We start from the raw sequence: 18,303 nt of genomic DNA, 5'->3' as shown, positions 1-18,303 counted from the left end.
AGGCAGGTACTTCAGCCCCAAAACACCTTCACTGTTTTCAACCATGCTTTATTTATACATACAGTAGCCACATGCAACAATATGTAGAAACTAAATCTAGACAATTCTCAAACAGTTAAGAATTTCCCCTGCACCAGTTGAATAACAGATGTTAACATATTCTTGGTTGTAATTGTGCTAGTGTTTAGGGGGCACCCAATCCAGTCCGTTTCCCTTCCTGACATCGTTCACTGGTCGGTTTAATCAAGATGTACATAGCTTATCTGTATCAAATTCTTGATTTGTCTGTTCTCAATCATCTACTTCCCAACATGTTTGATCTATTGAGTTATAGTCAAAGGACTGGAATAATTACAATCACTGCCACACAAAGGTCTTGTCTCCAGATTTTGCAAACGACCAATAAATGAAGCTGTCAATTTGAACAAGGTTCTCACCACAACGCACAAAACCAATTTTTAAATGTCAATAAAAAATAATGTAAAACACATCCAGACTACCTTCAAGGTAATTCTTCAGATAAATTCCAAAACGAGCTGAAAGCACTGCAATCACTTATTTTCCTCCAGTTACATCAGCAGGAATTAGGAAAGTGACAATCAGGCTTGATAACAAGGAAACATGATGGACCAAAGGGGGAAAAACTAAGGAGACAGAAACCCTGAAAGGAGGCTTGAATTTCAGTGTATGATATGGTATTGGTCATTGGGTACTGGGCACTGCACTGAGTCAGCTGAAGACACTTGAAGGTCCTTGTTGAAACAGGCCCAGATCAAGCCACATTGAGTTTTAAAAAATATCCTGATTTTGACAAAAGGAATTTAAAAACAGCAATATTTATCAAAAGGAATTAAAAAACTGCAACATACAAACTTCCCCATAAGTTCTGATGTCTGTTTTCCAGTTTCATGAGGTAACTACAATGTATTGTACTCATTGTAGACAGCACAGAATCGGTCACCTTTTTACATTGTGTGGCAACTGTCCATATATTATCAAGTCCCAGAGACGTTGGATAAACCACTTTCCATAGTAGTAAACAGGAGAACGGTTGGAGTTTTACATTTGGTTGAGAACACAATTGCAGAAAATGTGTAAATTGCACAGTAATGTCATAGATAAGTCAACAGGTTTTTATATGGAGTTATTTGAATATAAGGAAAAAGTGTCCAGAAAATAAAGCTAACTTTAAGCATTTCTTTATAACTCAAAACACAGAAGCTGAAGAAAGAAGTTTCCTGGAAATATCAATGATCCAAGACCATGGGACAATATACAAGACAGAGAGACTGAAATATTACCAAGCATTATGTACAGTTTGAGCAAGTGTTAACATGTACAGGAAAAGACTTGCATTGAAGGTCATACTAACATGGTCTTAAAACCACTACCAAGCCGTATTAGTCCCCGGATTCATTTTAGTTATTGTATTATATTTTAGTATTTTAATTAACCTTTGACATTAACGGGAGACGTGGAAGCAAAGTTATGAAAATCAGAACTGCTTATGGACAATCCATGCTAGTTTAGACTAAAATCCCCCCAAAATAAATGCCCTTTTCAGTTTACTAAAATGTCATCCACCCTTATCCCCCCCAATCCCAATCTCTTTACCAGCAAATGTTGTACAAAACATGATCAGAATACACATTCTCATTGTAGTGTATTGAAAGAAGCACTCCCACAAGTTAAAACCAAGTTAAATAAATGGCTGAAGAATAGCAACATTTACCTGGATCTAACTCTGCAAATAGCACTGCTGGGTGATTTGAAAAGTCAATCAATCCATCGATAATATAATAATTTTAGCAAAAAAAAAAGTATCTTTAATTTACAATCTGTAGGAACTATGAGAATAGAAAGGTTAAAATCTTTGGTGAAACATCACAGCACAGGTGAATAATATATGGCAAATAGAATTCGAAACTGGATGGTGTTCAGAGATAGATGGAAGGAGTTGAATGGAGCTGAAGGATGGGACTAAAAACAAGATAACTAATGTAAAATATATTGTATCTGTAAAATGTATATAGGTTCAGAACGTTTGTGAAACAGCACAGTTAAAAATATGGTCAAATTAAATTAAAACGGGATGGTCTTCAGAGATGGGTTGAGGGGAGCTGAAGGATGGGACTAAAAACAACTATTGTAAAATACACTGTGTCCGTAAAAGGCCAAAGTGTTGTTGTCCATTAGTTTACTCAAATTAGGGGAGGGGTGGTGGTGGTAGGGTTAGGGGAAAATAAAAAGGAAAATATATATTTACAAAACAAATATATGGGGGGGATTAGAAATTATGCATACAATTACATTGATGGAAGCTACAATCTATTTGCAATATTAAAGCTGATCTAGCCCCTACATTTTTAAAAATAAAAAGTAAAATAAAAACAATAAGCAGCGGTCACTAATACAATTCCACATCATCTACACGGCAACATCAATCACTCTTCCACACGCCATCTTCTGATCCATCTATCCATTGTATTTGATTCAATTACTTCACCCACACCACAAATAAAATCAATAATAGTCTACTGGTCTTCCAGCAATGCACTTGAAAGAGAAGAGAAAAAGTAGATTATTTACCAGGAAAGGAAGACTGGGAGTTAACATGAGGTGATGAGGGGAGGTTAACGTTTCATTACCACATTATTCATCAATTCTACCCATCAAACTTGTGTTATAAAGGAGCAAAACACATGTCATGTCTCACTGGTTATTTTGTATTTGAACATTTTGTAGTGTATTCATTGCAATAATATGCCTGCCGTTCTCTACCTCAACGTGATGTCATCGTTTCCTTTTCCTCATCTGTCTCACTGAGGAGCTCATATTTACTGCATATCACTGTCTCTTATTGTTTTGTATGCAGCTAATGTGAGCAGTGCAACAGTGGATATTCACAATTGATTTATGACCACAAACAAAGGATGTTGCTACTAGTGCCCTGACCAAAATGAAGTGAATAGCTGATGCAATCTGTGTGCAACGGCCGGCAGTTGTCTGTGTTTGGTCCCTTACAGCTCTCCGAATTTGGCCACGTAGCGGGCCACAACATTCTTGCTGCGGGCAAAGTCTTTCCGTAGCTCGCCCACTTCCTGTCGTAGCGCCGTGTTCTCACGCTCCAGGAACGCCGCCCGCACCGTGATCTGGTTCTCCTTGAGTCGGCGCGCGTCCCGGGAACGCTTTGCCGCCACGTTGTTCTTCTTCCTCCTCTGCCAGTACTTCTCATCCTTGTGAGGAGAGGGGGAAAGAGAAAGAGCAGAGAGAGAACAAGGTTGTTATTGAAAGCGACCTTAATGATGAGAGCATTAAGGTCGCTTTCAATTCAATGTCACTGCCGTGTTATTGAAAGCGTCCAATGTCGCTGCTAAGTTATTGAAAGCTTTGTTAAAAAGCAAAAGCTAGTTTTCCCCCTCACTGGCGCTAGGTCATTTAAAAAGACCTTCAGAATGACTGAATGCTCTATGACAGTGGTCACCAACATTTGAGTCAAGATCACTTTCGCAGTCAAATCAAATTTTATTGGTCACATACACATATTTAGTAGATGTTATTGCGGGTGTAGCAAAATGCTTGTTTCTAGCTCCAACAGTGCAGTAGTATCTGACAATTCACAACAATACACACATCTAAAAGTAAAACAATGGAATTAAGAAATATATAAATATTAAGACGAGCAATGTTGGAGTGGCATTGACTAAATACAGTAGAATAGAATACAGTATATACATATGAGATGAGTAAAGAAGTACCGTAATTGCTGGACTATTAAGCGCACCTGAATATAAACCGCAGCCACTGAATTATAAAAAAATATGTATTTTGTACATAAATACGCCGCACATGTCTATAAGCCGCAGGTGCCTACCGGTACATTGAAACAAATGAACTTGGTCACTATCTTCCTCCTCCTGTGCACTGAAACCATTGAAGTCATCTCCTTCGGTGTCGGAGATGAATAGCCTCAGAATTGCTTCATCCGATGTTGGATCGTTTTCATTGTCGCTCTCGTCACTTTCATCCGGAGGCAAATACCCCGCTGAGCTCATGCTGCCCCTTCAACACGCAGCAGTCCAGCCTTTCGAAACCTGTTGATGATAGTGGATTTTTTGACAATGCTCCACGCTGTCAGGACCCACTGGCAGACTTGACCATAAGTTGCTCTTCGCATGCAGCCCGTTTTAGTGAAGGATTTCTCCCCACTTGTCATCCAAGACTCCCACTGAACAAGGAGCGCCACCTTAAATGCACGATTTACACTGATGTCGAGTGGCTGCAAATACTTTGGGCCATCTGCTTTTCTTCCCTCTGAAAGGTTTGTTGTCTTTTTGCACTGAGTCAGTTCCTCCCGCTGCTGTTTCCAACATCTTATCATCGACTCAAGGCCAAGCTCCCGTGCAGCAGCTCTATTTCCTTTTCCAACAGCCAGATCGATCGCCTTCAACTTGAAAGCTGCTTCATATGCATTTCTCAGTGTCTTTGCCATGATGAGGGTGACAAAATTACTACCGTAATCAGAATGATGGGAAGTTTGAGCGTGCTCGATTTACGTCACATTATGTGACGGTGCTCAGTTTTTTGGCGGCGGCATGAATCTTGCGAAAGCGGGAAAAATCCATAAATTAGCCGCGTCATTGTATAAACCGCGAGGTTCAAAGTGTGGGAATAAAGTTGCGGCTTATAGTCCAGCAATTACGGTATATAAACATGAAAGCGACTACTGTTCCATTATCAACGTGGCCAGTCATTCCATGTATATAGGGCAGCAGCCTCTAAGGTGCAGAGTTGAGTAGTCGGGTGGTAGCCAGCTAGTGACGGTTATTTAACAGTCTGATTTTAGTTTAGTTTATTAAAAAACAAGCACACATAAAACTTAAAAGCCATACATGCGCACATTAATAAAATCATTGAGGATAACACAAAGTCTAGGACTTATTTCCATTGTGGTCCTCTTGAGACAAGATGGATAGACAAGATCCAACACAGTATGGCAGTGAAATAATAAAACAAAAACATAGAAGAACATCTCATCATTCCAGTTACATCATAGGGGTTATTCATATGGGCACAGAGGACATGAAACATATTTTTACTTTATATTTAAAGCTGCCCAGAGAGGACGTTGTTTTTATGGGCAGAGGCAACTCATTCCATTCTGAGGCTCCAGTATACAAGAAAGTACCTTTCCCCGCATTACTCCTGAACCTGTATAAGCACACATCAGCAACACCTGATCTGGTGCTGTGATTGTGTGCATCCCTAACACGAGGAAAGTAAATCACTTAGATATCTGGGCGCAGAACCATAAATACTCCTGTAAACCAAACAGAGTCTAATCTGGGACACCCTAGCCTCAACAGGCCAGTTTAGTTCCTGAAAGCAGCTCCTGCCTATGTGAATACATGGACTCACCTTCATTACTACCCTGATCAGCTTACTCTGGGCTATCTGGAGCTTCCCCTTCATAAGTGTAGATAAGCCCCCAAACCAGGAAGTACTAGCATAGTCAAAATGGCATTGAATGAGGGCTGTAGCAAGCACTTTCATGGAGTCCTTATCAAGCAGCTTGGACTTTCTAGCCAAAAACTTAGTCCTTGCATTAACCTTCCCTAGCACCTTATTGGCCATGCTCACACCTCCAAAGCTTCCATCAAGGATACATTCCAAGTAGCTGACAGAGGTTTTAGTAGTCAGCACCTCACCACCTAACTCCACTCTCAAGGTTTTGCTCGCCTGAGGTAGTGCATCTCATGATAAGCTGTAGACCACACTATTTACCAAGAGAGTTTATCTCTATTTTTCATAGCTGTCTATTTACCACCACAAACCGAAGCTGGCACTAAGATGGCACTCAACAAGCTGTATAAGGCCATAAGCAAACAGGAAAATGCTCATCCAGAGGCGGCGCTCCTAGTGGCCAGGGACTTTAACGCAGGGAAACTTAAATCTGTTTTACCTCATTTCTACCAGCATGTTAAATGTGCAACCAGAGGGAAAAATAACTCTGGACCACCTTTACTCCACCCACAGAGACACGTACAAAGCTCTCCCACTCCCTCCATTTGGCAAATCTGATCATAACTCTATTCTCCTGATTCCTGCTTACATGCAAAAACCAAAGCAGGAAGTACCAGTGACTCACTCAATAAGGTAGTGGTCAGATGACACAGATGCTAAGCTAGCACAGACTGGACTATGTTCCGGGATTGTTCCGATGGCATTGAGGAAAACATCAGTCACTGGCTTTATCAATAAGTGCATCGATGGCATCATCCCCACAGTGACCGTACGTGCCCCAACCAAAAGCCATGGATTACAGGCAACATCTGCACTGTGCTAATGGGTAGAGCTGCCGCTTCAAGGTGCGGGGCACTAATCCGGACGCTTATAATAAATCCCGCTTTGAAAGGCTTGTCATGGCTCACAACACCATTGTCCAAGAAACCTGAACAAAAATAACACATACGTGAGAATGCTATTCACGGACTACAGCTCAGCTTTCAACACCATAGTGCCCTCAAAGCTCATCACTAAGCTAAGGACCCTGGGACTAAACACCTCCCTCTGCAACTGGATCCTGGACTTCCTGACAGGCCACCCCCAGGTGGTAAGGTAAGTAACAATACATCCTCCACGCTAATCCTCAACACGGGGGCACCTCAGGGGTGCGTGCTCAGTCCCCTACTGTACTCAGTGTTCACTCATGTCGTGCTTGGCCATGCAGTCTCAAACACCATCATTAAGTTTGCCGACAACACAGTGGTAGACCGATCACCGGCAACGATGAGACAGCCTATAGGGAGGTCAGCGACATGGCAGTGTGGTGCCAGGATAACAACCTCTCCCTCAACGCGATCAAGACAAAGGAGATGATTGTAGACAACAGAATAAGGAGGACCGAGCACATCCCCCATTCTCATCGACGGGGCTGTAGTGGAGCAGATTGAGAGCTTCAAGTTCCTTGGTGTCCACATCACCAACAAACTATCATGTTCCAAACACACCAAGACAGTTGTGAAGAGGGCATGACAATACCTATTCCCCCTCAGGAGACTGAAAAGACTTGGCATGAGTCTTCAGATCCTCAAAACGTTCTACAGCTGCACCATCGAGAGCATCACCGCCTGGTATGGCAACTGCTCGGCAAGGCACGACAGAGGGTAGTGTGTACGGCCCAGTACATCACCGGGTCCAGGCTTCCTGCCATCCAGGACCTCTATATTAGCTGGTGTCAGAAGAAGGTCCAAAATATTGCCAAAGACTTCAGCCTCTCTAATCATAGTCTGTTCTCCTTGATACCGTACAGCAAGTGGTACCGGAACGCCAAGTCTAGGTCCAAAAGGCTTCTTAACAGCTTCTACCCCCAAGCCATAAGACTCCTGAACAGCTAATCAAATGGCTACCCGGACTATTTGCATTATCCACCCCCCAGCCATTTATATGCTGCTGCTACTCTGTTTAATATCCTTGCATAGTCACTTTACCTCTACCTACATGTACATATTACCTCAACTAACCAGTGCCCCCACACATTGACTCTGCACCGGTACCCCCTATATATAGCCTCCCTAATGTTATTTTATTCTTGCTCCTTCATTTTTTTAATTGATTTTTTACTTCAGTTTATTTTAGTAAATACTTTAACACTTAAAAAAAATCCAACTGCATTGTTGATTAAGGGCTTGTAAGTAAGCATTTCACTGTAAGGTCTACACCTGTTGTATTCGGCGCATGTGACAAATAACATTTGATTTATAGTCCACGATCAGCTCCTTCATTCTTGTTGACATTGAGGTAGAGGTTATTTTCCTGGCACCACTCCGCCACGGCCGTCACCTCCCTGTAGGCTGTCTCGTCATTGTTGGTAATCAGGCCTACTACTGTTGTGTCGTCTGCAAACTTGATGATTGAGGTGGAGGCATGCATGGCCACGCAGTCATTGGTGAACAGGGAGTACAGGAGGGTGCTGAGCAAGCACCCTTGTGGGGCCTGTGTTGAGGATCAGCGAAGTGGAGGTGCTGTTACCTACCCTTTCCACTGGGTGGCAGCCCATCAGGAAGTCCAGGACCCAGTTGCACAGGGCGGGGTTCAGACCCAGGGCCGCAAGCTTAATGATGAGCTTGGAGGGTACTATGGTGTTGAAGGCTGAGCTATAGTCAAAAAGCAAGCAGAGATCAACTGCTCAGATTATAATTTTTGTTGTTGTTGCATGACTTATTTTTCGACATGAACCTAATAAAAACAGTTCTGTAGGAATGAGGTTTGTGCAGTAGGTAGGCCGAATACATTCTCACAGCACATTAGCTATATGCCTGGCAATATTGTTCTTCTCAGACCATATTATATACACTGAACAAAAATATAAAACGCAACATGTAGTGTGTCGGTCCAATGTTTAATGAGCTGAAATAAAAGATAACAGAAATGTTCAATACTCACAAGATGCGTATTTCCCTAAAATGTTGTGCACAAATTTGTTTACATCCTCATTAGGAGCATTTCTCCTTTGCCAAATTAATCTATCCACATGACAGGTGTGGCATATCAAGTAGCTGATTAAACAACATGATTACACAGGTGCACCTTGTGCTGCGGACAATAAAAGGCCACTCTAAAATGTCTAGTTTTGTCACACAACGCCACAGATGTCAATTTGAGGGTGCATGCAATTGGCATGCTGACAGCAGGAATGTCCACCAGAGCTGTAGCCCGATAATTTCATGTTCATTTCTCTACCATAAGCCACCTCCAATGTCATTTTAGAGAATTCGGCAGTACGTTCAACCGGCCTCACAACCGCAGACCACATATAACCACGCCAGCCCAGGACCTCCACATCCGGCTTCTTCGTCTGAGACCAACCACCCGGGTAGCTCATAAAATTATTTCGGTCTGTAATAATGCCCTTTTGTTGGAAAAAAACAATTCTGATTGGGTGGGCCTGGCTCCCAAGTGGGTGGGCCTATGCCATCCCAGACCCATCCATGGCTGTGTCCCTGTCCAATCCATAGATTAGGGCCTAATTTATTTATTTCAATTGACTGATTTATATTTTTGTTCAGTATATTTTAACACTTGAGCTTTGATAACAAAATAGATCAGTTTGTGTAGCACTTGCAAGGCACAGCTGAGCATAAATTGAAATAATTTGTACCTGCATCTGATGATCATGGTGCTTTCAAGACAACTGGGAACTCTGGAGAAAAAAAACTAAATTAAATCATGAAGTCAGTGATCTTCAGGTCTGAGTGCTAGAAAGAGGCCCGAGTTTCCGACTTGGATGACCGTTCAAAAAGATTTTTCCCCAGCCGGATCTAGTTTTTTTCTGAGTTCCCATTTGTCTTGAACAGACTGAAGTCGGAGATGTCCAAGTTCTGAGTTTCCTTTTGTTTTGAACAAGGCATTAGTCTCAGCGGAGGGAGGGAGAGAGCAGCAGAGGGTCCGCCTCTCTTGGTTTTTCTCTCCCTTCCTTTCCTCCGGTGAGACTGACCAGAGAGTGGACAGGGTCTTCCACCTGATGGAGAAACTCGAGTCGCACCGCATCAGCATCTTCCTCATGCATGTTCCTATGACCAGAGAAAGTGAAATATTTCTCGATATTAAAATAGACACGGCAAGCTGCTAATAATAAAAACGCAGGGCTATCAATACACTTGGCTACTAATTCAAAGCAGCTGCAGCGCGAGTGGTAGTACGAAGAAGCGCATTTTATGTTGTGTAATAGTGTTGAATAAAAACAGTGTTGACAGTGCTGTATAAAAACTTAAACATAAACTCACTTATAAAAACAGCAACATTCTCTCTCAGGTCATGGTTTTTTTTAAAGTTATGAAATCTCATGTAGGCTAATATCAAACTTTGCTGGAAGCCGTAGGCACGGTGACACTCGAGCCACAGATCTCCCAACAGCGGCAAGACAAAAAAGGAGCAAGCCTTCATCATTGGCTTTTCTACAGAAATGTTTGGTGATCGACTAGGAATGCCTTGAAGTTCAACCAGTCGCAGTTGGTGACCACTGTTCTATGAACTAACTGGTGGTACTGTAAACCACAATTAAATAACTATTTTAAAAAAAAATCCTATTTCTCTTCTTGGAATTTGAAAAGAAAATGTATACACCTACCTCCCACACCCTTATCATTTCCGACCTCCATGTCTCTGACTTACCTTAGAATCCTCAGGTACATACACCTTCTTGGCCTTCTTGATCATGGGCTGTGGTTTGAGTTCCTCCTCTGAGAACTTGTGTTTGCGTGGGTTGAACAGCTCTCCTCCAGGAACACTGGACAGGACCAGGTCCGTAGGGTCCGGATCAAAGTTCACGTTCACCTCAATCTCCTCCGGGTCGATGGTTTCAGGGGTCAGCCTGTCCTTGTCTGTCCCCACCTCTGTGGGGGAGATACAGGTGACCAAGCATTAGGTTAAGGTTTCAAGTATACCGTTTTGGTTTGTTGGGTTCTAACTTGAAATATACTTATTCCTGTCACTATATAAGAACATATGGATTTCATTACATGTATGATAACTGTTTATATTCTGTGTCAATGAAGGGTGAATAAGGAATGTGTATCGAAAGTTACTGAGGGAGGCAAAGGGCAACAGTTAATATCTGATAAGGCAAGCCAGCTGCGGAACTAAAGAGGAGCGAGGAATTTGGCTTTTGGTCAAGTCAGCAGAAAAAGTGAGAAGAAACCTCTGGAAGGGGGTCCAGAGGGGCCCACCACAACAACCCTCTTTACAGTTCTCTCACACACATACACTTCCACGCCCACAAAGGTTCTAGCATCAGGCAGGGCCATGACTACACCAGTAAGAGGAACAAATGAAGTTCCTGCCTAGCAACAGACATGTATTGGCTGTCTAGATGTGTAAGGAGGTTATAAATATATGTACTTGTATCTTCATAGCTTGTCTTTTTAGCTGTTTGACCCAATGGGATGAATAAACTTGGCTTGAGCTTTTTCTAGTCGTCCGTTTGAGTCATTACTATTTGTTCAGAACCTAACCAGTTGATAGGTAAATGCTACAATCAGTTTTAAGGGTAAATAAATGCTCCCAATGTAAATGGAACATTCTGTTCGGTAGAAACATACATTTGGTTCTAACCTGTTTATATCCAAAACTGGAGAATTTTTAAAATAAATCCAGGCTTCTACATTCGATAAAGATGGCCTCATGTAGCCCAGCCCACATCTGTTGGTCAGCTCGTAATAAACACCACGGTTGTCTTGACCACTCAGCATAGCTAGGATCTATTTTTTACCACCATCTACAGCAGCACACACAACAGTACATACAGCCTTGAATGACATTCAAACAAACCAGTATGTGTTTCTCCATGCATGTGCCATGTGTGCCCTTGGTGCTCAGACATGTCTGACTGTCTATGGCAGAACCAAGAACAACTTACTTGGTTTACTTTGAGCTTAAATACATTTGAGTCACGCTTTGTATTACTTATGTATTATACCATGAAACTACTAAGGTAATTCTCTATGTAATAACACTAACAGACCATTAGTGCATAAGGCTCTAATGATTTCACAGGTGTAGCCTACCTGTGTTGGCTGTGATATCAGCACTGTTGAGGGTGACGGTGACCACCTCCTCCTCACACTGGTCTAGTTCCAGGACCGGCAGCAGGGAGATTGGGGCAGCGGGGGCTGTCGTGGTGCTGGTTGGCTTCTCTGTCTTCTTCCCTGCAATTTCCATGTTGAGAGCATTGTCCAGGGACAAGGTGGGGATGCCGTTCTCGATGAGGAACTCCTCCAGGTCCATGTACTCCAGGTGGAAGGTCTCCCCGTTGTACGGGATGGTCTTATCCCAGATGGCGGGGGTCAGGGCGGCCGACGGACCCATCCCGCTCCCTCCTCCAAGGTCCACATTGTCCCTCGTAAAAAGCTTATCCTTGTCATTGTCTGTGGCAGCAAAACAGAAGAGCCTTGTATAATATTATGGGTTATGGCAAGCATGATAAAACAAGTTGCGAGAAGACAGGCATTGTAAATGGGTTTATTTGACATGGTCATTCAGTAAATGGTTTAATCCATTTACACTCAGGACATATTCCATATAAGTGGTCCATGTGAGAACCAAACCCACAAATCTGATCATGCAAGCACCATATTTCAACCAATGGAAGAGATATGATGAAATATTAGGCCTACATCACTATTTGGTGGAAAGGGGCCCGTGACACTAGAATATGTGACCTAGTCTACTAATATATGCAGTTTTCAAAACTGGGAACTGAAAAATCTCCTACTTCAATGCGTTCAAGACCACTGGTAACTCGAAGAAACGAAACTCGTTTTGAACGGTCATCCAACTCAGACTTTGTGACCTGAAAATCACTGTCCATGTTTCCATTAACTTGTCCATAGATTTTTTGTGACATTTATAAAATTCGCATACAATATGCAGGCTAGGGTGCGTTTCCATGTAATTCGTGTGGATGAAAAGGCTTAAGCCTGTATGACAACAGCGCCCCGCATACCTTCATAATGATTCGGCAATCATCGTTTATTCGAAAAACACTGTCTCAATCATCATTTGTCGCAAAAAATAAAGTTCGTCAGAAGAATAATCCACCCCTATCGAACGGAAGGGGGGGGGGGGTATATCTTTAGAAAATGTCTACTATATCTGCCATTTCCATTTACACGTGTCGCATTTTCTTTTTTGCGACATTGCTTTTGTCAATAGAGATGAGTAAATGGAAACCTGCCTAGTGAGTGGTGAGGAGGAGGAGAGTTGAAGGGAGTGGGGAGAGAAGAATTTACTGTCAACTGTGTATGCGGTCTGAGAACCACAGAACTGAAGTGCAGCTACCCAATTTTAGTTCAAATTCAGATAAAAGGATACCTGAATGCTTGGTTGATCAGAACACTATAGAAACAAACAGACAGGATGTGATTTTGTGTAAGCCTGTCCATTTTAGGCTACTACTTTGCATAAATTGTATTCGCATTCGGCCTCTGCTCAGTTTGTTGCCTATAACAAACGGTGCGTGTAACCCCCACACAGAAGCATCTAGACTTACCATCGTCGCTCTCGAGTAAATTCGGTTGGGGCATTAACATGATTTTCTTCAATACCACGGGAAACGCACCAGGTGACCCCTTGAATGTTTCATTCTTGGTTGTGATCCTCTCCAGACATTTTTGCCGGTAATTACGCAACAACTCAATTTAAAGATAGGCTACTTCAACAATGAAGCTTGGACTACCCTACCAATCTCCTGTCCGTGAAAAAAGTAGCCTATCAATTCAGAGATAGTGACACCGAGATTAGGCTAAAGGTTATGTTGCAGCAAACGACTCGACATTAGTTAACCTCTCAGATTCTGATCGATTCTCCAAATAATCAAAAAAAAAAAAAAAACGTTTTTTGGTCAAGAGAAATCGCACCTCGTAGAGTAGAAAATATAAAACAGCCCTGCCCCGATAGGTGCTCTTCTCTGCCACTATGAATATTAACATTCTTTGCGCGACGTAGGCAAGGCGTGACACCATTGGTTGACAAAATATTATATATCCGTTGTAATCCTGCATAAATGAGAGGAAAACTTGTTGGGAGGGGGGAGCAACCCCAATGACATCTCCATTCTGTTAGACTTCTGCTGGCTTCACGTGCTCGTGGAAAATGGTAATGCCACGTTCAAAACACCTGAGAATAGTAGTGTAAAGTACTTAAGTAAAAATACGACTTTATTTTCTTTTGGAATGTAGTAAAGTCAAATGTATTTTTTACTCCATACGTTTTTCCTGACAACCAAAAGTACTCGTTACATTTTGAACGCTTAGCAGGACAAGAACAATTTTTAATTCACACACTCATCAAGAGAACATCCACAGTCATCCCTACTGCCTCGGATCTAGCGGACTCACTAAACACATGCTTTGTTTGTAAATTATATCTGAGTTTTGGGTGAGATCTCACACCATAATTTGCAAATAAATTCATAAAAAATCCTACAATGTGATTTTCTAGATTTTTTCCCCTAATTTTGTCTGTCATAGTTGAAGTGTCCCTATGATGAAAATTACAGGCCTCTCATCTTTTTAAGTGGGAGAACTTGCACAATTGGTGGCTGACTAAATACTTTTTTGCCCCACTGTATATTTTGAATGTGAGATTCTTCAGTAGCCACCCTTTGCCTTGAGAGCTTTGCACACTCTTGGCATTCTCTCAACAAGCTTCACGAGGTAGTCACCTGGAGTGCATTTCAATTAACAGGTGTGCCTTGTTAAAAGTTCATTTGTGGAATTTCTTTCCTTCTTCTTTGAGCCAATCAGTTGTGTTGTGACAAGGTAGGGTTGGCATAAAGAAGATAGCCCTATTTGGTAAAAGACCAAGTCCATATAATGACAAGAACAGCTCAAATAAGCAAAGAGAAACGACAGTCCATCATTACTTTAAGACATGAAGGTCAGTCAATACAGAACATTAAGAACTTTGAAAGTTTCTTCAAGTGCAATTGCAAAAACCATCAAGCGCTACGATGAAACTTGCTCTCATGAGGACCGACACAGGAAAGGAAGACCCATAGTTACCTCACTGCAGAGGATAAGTTCATTAGAGTTACCAGCCTCAGAAAATAGGCAATTAACTGCACCTCAGATTGCAGCCCAAATAAATGCTTCACAGAGTTCAAGTAACAAACACAACATCTGTTGTCAACAACATCTCTCCTCCTGTTCAGAGAAGACTGCTTGAATCAGGCCTACGTTGTCGAATTGCTGCAAAGAAACCACTACTAAAGGACACCAATAAGAAGAAACTTGCTTGGGCCAAGAAACACGAGCTTTGGAAATCTGTCCTTTGGTCTAACGAGTCCAAATTAGAGATTTTTGGTTTCAACCGCCGTGTCTTTGTGAGACGCAGAGAAGGTGAACAGATTGCTGCCCCCCCCCCCCCCCCCCCTTTTACGCTCCTGCTACTCTCTGTTTATTATCTATGCATAATCACTTTCACTCCACTTACATGTACATATTACCTAAATGACCTTGACTAACCAGTGCCCCCCACACATTGGCTCTGTACCGGTACCCCCTGTATATAGTCTCACTATTGTTATTTTACTGCTGCTCTTTAATTATTTGTTACTTTTATTTCTTATTCGTATTTTTTTAACTGCATTGTTGGTTAGGGGCTTGTAAGTAAGCACTTCACTGTAAGGTCTACACCTGTTGTATTCAGCGCATGTGACTAATACAATTTGATTTAAGATGATCTCTGCACGTGTGGTTCTCACCGTGAAGCAGGGAGGTGGTGGTGTGATGGTGCTTTGCTGTGATATATTTAGAATTCAAGGCACACTCACCCAGCATGGCTACCACAGCATTCTGCAGCGATACGCCATCCCATCTGGTTTGCGCTTAGTGGGACTATCATTTGTTTTTCAACAGGACAATGACCCAAAACACACCTCCAGGCTGTGTAAGGGCTATTTGACGAAGGAGAGTGATTGAGTGCTGCATCAGATGACCTGGCCTCCACAATCACCCGACCTCAACCCAATTGAGATGGTTTGGGATGAGTTGGACTGCAGAATGAATGAAAAGCAGCCAACAAGTGCTCAGCATATGTGGAAACTCCTTCAGGACTGTTAGAAAAGCATTCCAGGTGACTACCTCATGGAGCTGGTTGAGAGAATCCAGGCAAAGGGAGGCTACTTTAAAGAATGTCAAATATGAAATATATTTTGATTTGTTTAACACTTTTTTGGTTACTACATGATTCCATGTGTTATTCTACAATGTAGAAAGAAAGAAAAACCCTTGAATGAGTAGGTGTCCAAACTTTTGACCTCTACTGTATATTTAGACATGGCCCTTCATATGCATATATACCATAACAGCCAAATGCACAGCATACTAAGCCCTTACTCAAAACATTTAGATATAGGGATAGACATGATACACAAGTTGTCAAACATTTGTTTTCTACAGATCAAGCAGAGGCAAAGACAGCATTCTTGTATTGTAATCTGAGGAGTAAAATATATTTTTTTTAGGGGGCATTACTGCAAGAGTACAGAGTGTGCTGTTCTGTCTGTATACAGAGCTAGTCTAGCATCCTCACCACAGTAAGAGGGAAAAATATAGATGTCATCCACTACTGTCTTTAAGACACCTTCATAAATCCTTTACAAGGCCTACATAGATGCTTCACAAATTTAAAAGCTATTGATTGGCCTACTATACAGTATAAAAGCTATTGATTGGCCTACTATACAGTATAAAAGCTATTGATTGGCCTACTATACAGTATAAAAGCTATTGTATCAGGTCCTCCTTACATCTGGCATTTTGCCAAATGTGTCATCACCCTTTTTCACTCTCTGGATGTTTGCTTCTGAATAATTTGTTTAGCATCTATGAAGGCCTTATAAGAAAAGTCCATCCAAAGGGGTGATATGGTATTCAGGAGACAAGAGTGTATCTGTCACCATCAAGACGAGGGGATGGACCTCCAGGGAATTACTGGCGCTGCCAGCATGACCTTACACTTTGTCCCCCTCCCCTCGTGTGAGAGATACGATCTGATATACTTTATTGTCCATTTACATGGAAATTAATTTTGTGACGTCAGTATACAAATACACAAACGACACAATATAAATACACATGCAGTACAGAAAACTGGAAAGTTAGTACACAAGTCACACATTTACATTTTCACCTATTCAAAGCCTCTGCGACCTACTTTCCGACCTTGTATTGGGCATGCATCTGTCCAATGTCCCACTGTTCAGCAGTCTGATGGCTGATGGAATGAAACTCTCCTGGCTTATATTATTGCTTAACAGTGGGGCCCTTTATCTCCTTCCTCAGGGCAGCAGCTCAAACATTGGGCAAGATTGTGTGTAGGTTCCTCTATGACGCACTTGGCTTTGATCGCGCTACACAGCCAAGGGCACCAATGTGTGTACTTAACAGTGTCTCCCACGGCCTTACAAACATTTGTGTGAATGTGTCTAATTATCAGCAATTGGTTTGGGAAGAGGATATCACAAGATTAGTGAGCTCTGTGTTTACAGTTCATATTATTAGACTACCAGCATTTCCTTACCAAGTGCATACCAGACAGCTCTTATGTGGACAGGTTGTATCATTAGGTTTTAGGTGCCAAGTCCTGTCCAGTGGTATTTGGCTATTGGGAGTTGATGTCAGTGTTGTGAATGCCCTGAGTAATTTGTATCTTGAGTGTGATCAGTATGTTTAGGAGTACCTGACACCACTTGCATTTTGCAACTGTCCATGTTTAAATTGTCTCATGAATTTAAGTGAAAAATCATATCTACTCTAATCTTGTTTTACAATCTGGTTAAGTGTTGACAACATCTGCTTGGACTGTTTATATAAATCACATCCAATCCAATCTCACAAATGAGAGAACACAACCACATCCAGAACAAGTGACTAGAGCCCTCTAACGATGACAAACAGTAATCCTACTTCTCCCTTCAACCCCCACACCACATGATGCTGGCATGTTGATTAAATCGGAGGTCAATCTTGTGATCAAATTGCCTAGGCTAAACCGAGACGCTGTCAAAATGGCACCAGGGTTTTACTGAGGTTACGCAATATATATAGGACATGCAGTGAGAAATTAGTCCAACATTTTGTATTTATAGTCGAAGAGTGTTCACAGACAGCACATTGTTTATGCTTGCAACAAATGTATCAAATACATTTTATGGTTGGAACACTGGTACGCGCGTGGTTTACTATAGTGCTGGGGAAACATTATTCGTTATCATTCAGACACAGCGCAATTTATTGACAATGTTCACAAAGAAATAACGATTATTTTGCTTCTTCTTACCGTTGTAATCAAATGTAGGAACAGTGAAGGGGTCCTCTAGCAGAGCTTTGAAAATCTCCGGAATGTCTGAAGACATCTTTTCTAAAAGTTTTTAAAGATCTCCTGGTCTGACTATCAATTAAAAACTGGAGCAGATATATGAAATTGACAAGATTTATCAACGCTTCCAAGTTCAACAGCAGAAAAAATATCCACATGTAAAACGAGATTGATGGACATGTGGAAAATGTAAACCTCGTTTTTATGACCACAAGGTTTGTATCCCGCCCCTCAGCGATTTTCCCCCATGATCTAGCCAATCACTGCTAGAAACTTCGTCGTGATAGGTTTCTCCTGTTGTCCGACAAAATAGGGAAAGCCAATCGGATGCGTTTACTGTATTACCTAAGAAACAAAAATACGTTGTTACGAAATAAGTCTACGTTCTCCGCAAAAAAATAACGAATTAGTTGCCTCACCGTT

At 41.8% G+C, this 18,303-nt stretch overlaps 1 protein-coding gene across 2 annotated transcripts; it reads right to left on the bottom strand.

The window, feature by feature from the left end:
• Positions 1-31: 31 nt before the first annotated feature.
• Positions 32-18,079, bottom strand: LOC109870597 (thyrotroph embryonic factor-like). 2 transcript variants are annotated; one of them, XM_020461170.2, is made up of 5 exons: positions 17,842-18,079; positions 11,565-11,924; positions 10,174-10,394; positions 3,025-3,236; positions 32-2,556 (listed from the first exon to the last, which is right to left on the bottom strand). In XM_020461170.2, the coding sequence occupies exons 1-5, from the start codon at positions 17,915-17,917 to the stop codon at positions 2,535-2,537; spliced, it is 891 nt and encodes a 296-aa protein (XP_020316759.1). In that variant the 5' UTR covers positions 17,918-18,079; the 3' UTR covers positions 32-2,534. The 2 variants fall into 2 exon arrangements, with proteins under 2 accessions (XP_020316759.1, XP_031661210.1); XM_031805350.1 differs by lacking the exon at positions 17,842-18,079 and adding an exon at positions 13,049-13,462.
• Positions 18,080-18,303: the final 224 nt, after the last annotated feature.

This window comes from Oncorhynchus kisutch, linkage group LG25 (genome assembly GCF_002021735.2).
Source record: "Oncorhynchus kisutch isolate 150728-3 linkage group LG25, Okis_V2, whole genome shotgun sequence".
Lineage (NCBI taxonomy): Eukaryota > Metazoa > Chordata > Actinopteri > Salmoniformes > Salmonidae > Oncorhynchus > Oncorhynchus kisutch.
This window is presented reverse-complemented; position numbering and strand designations above follow the sequence as displayed.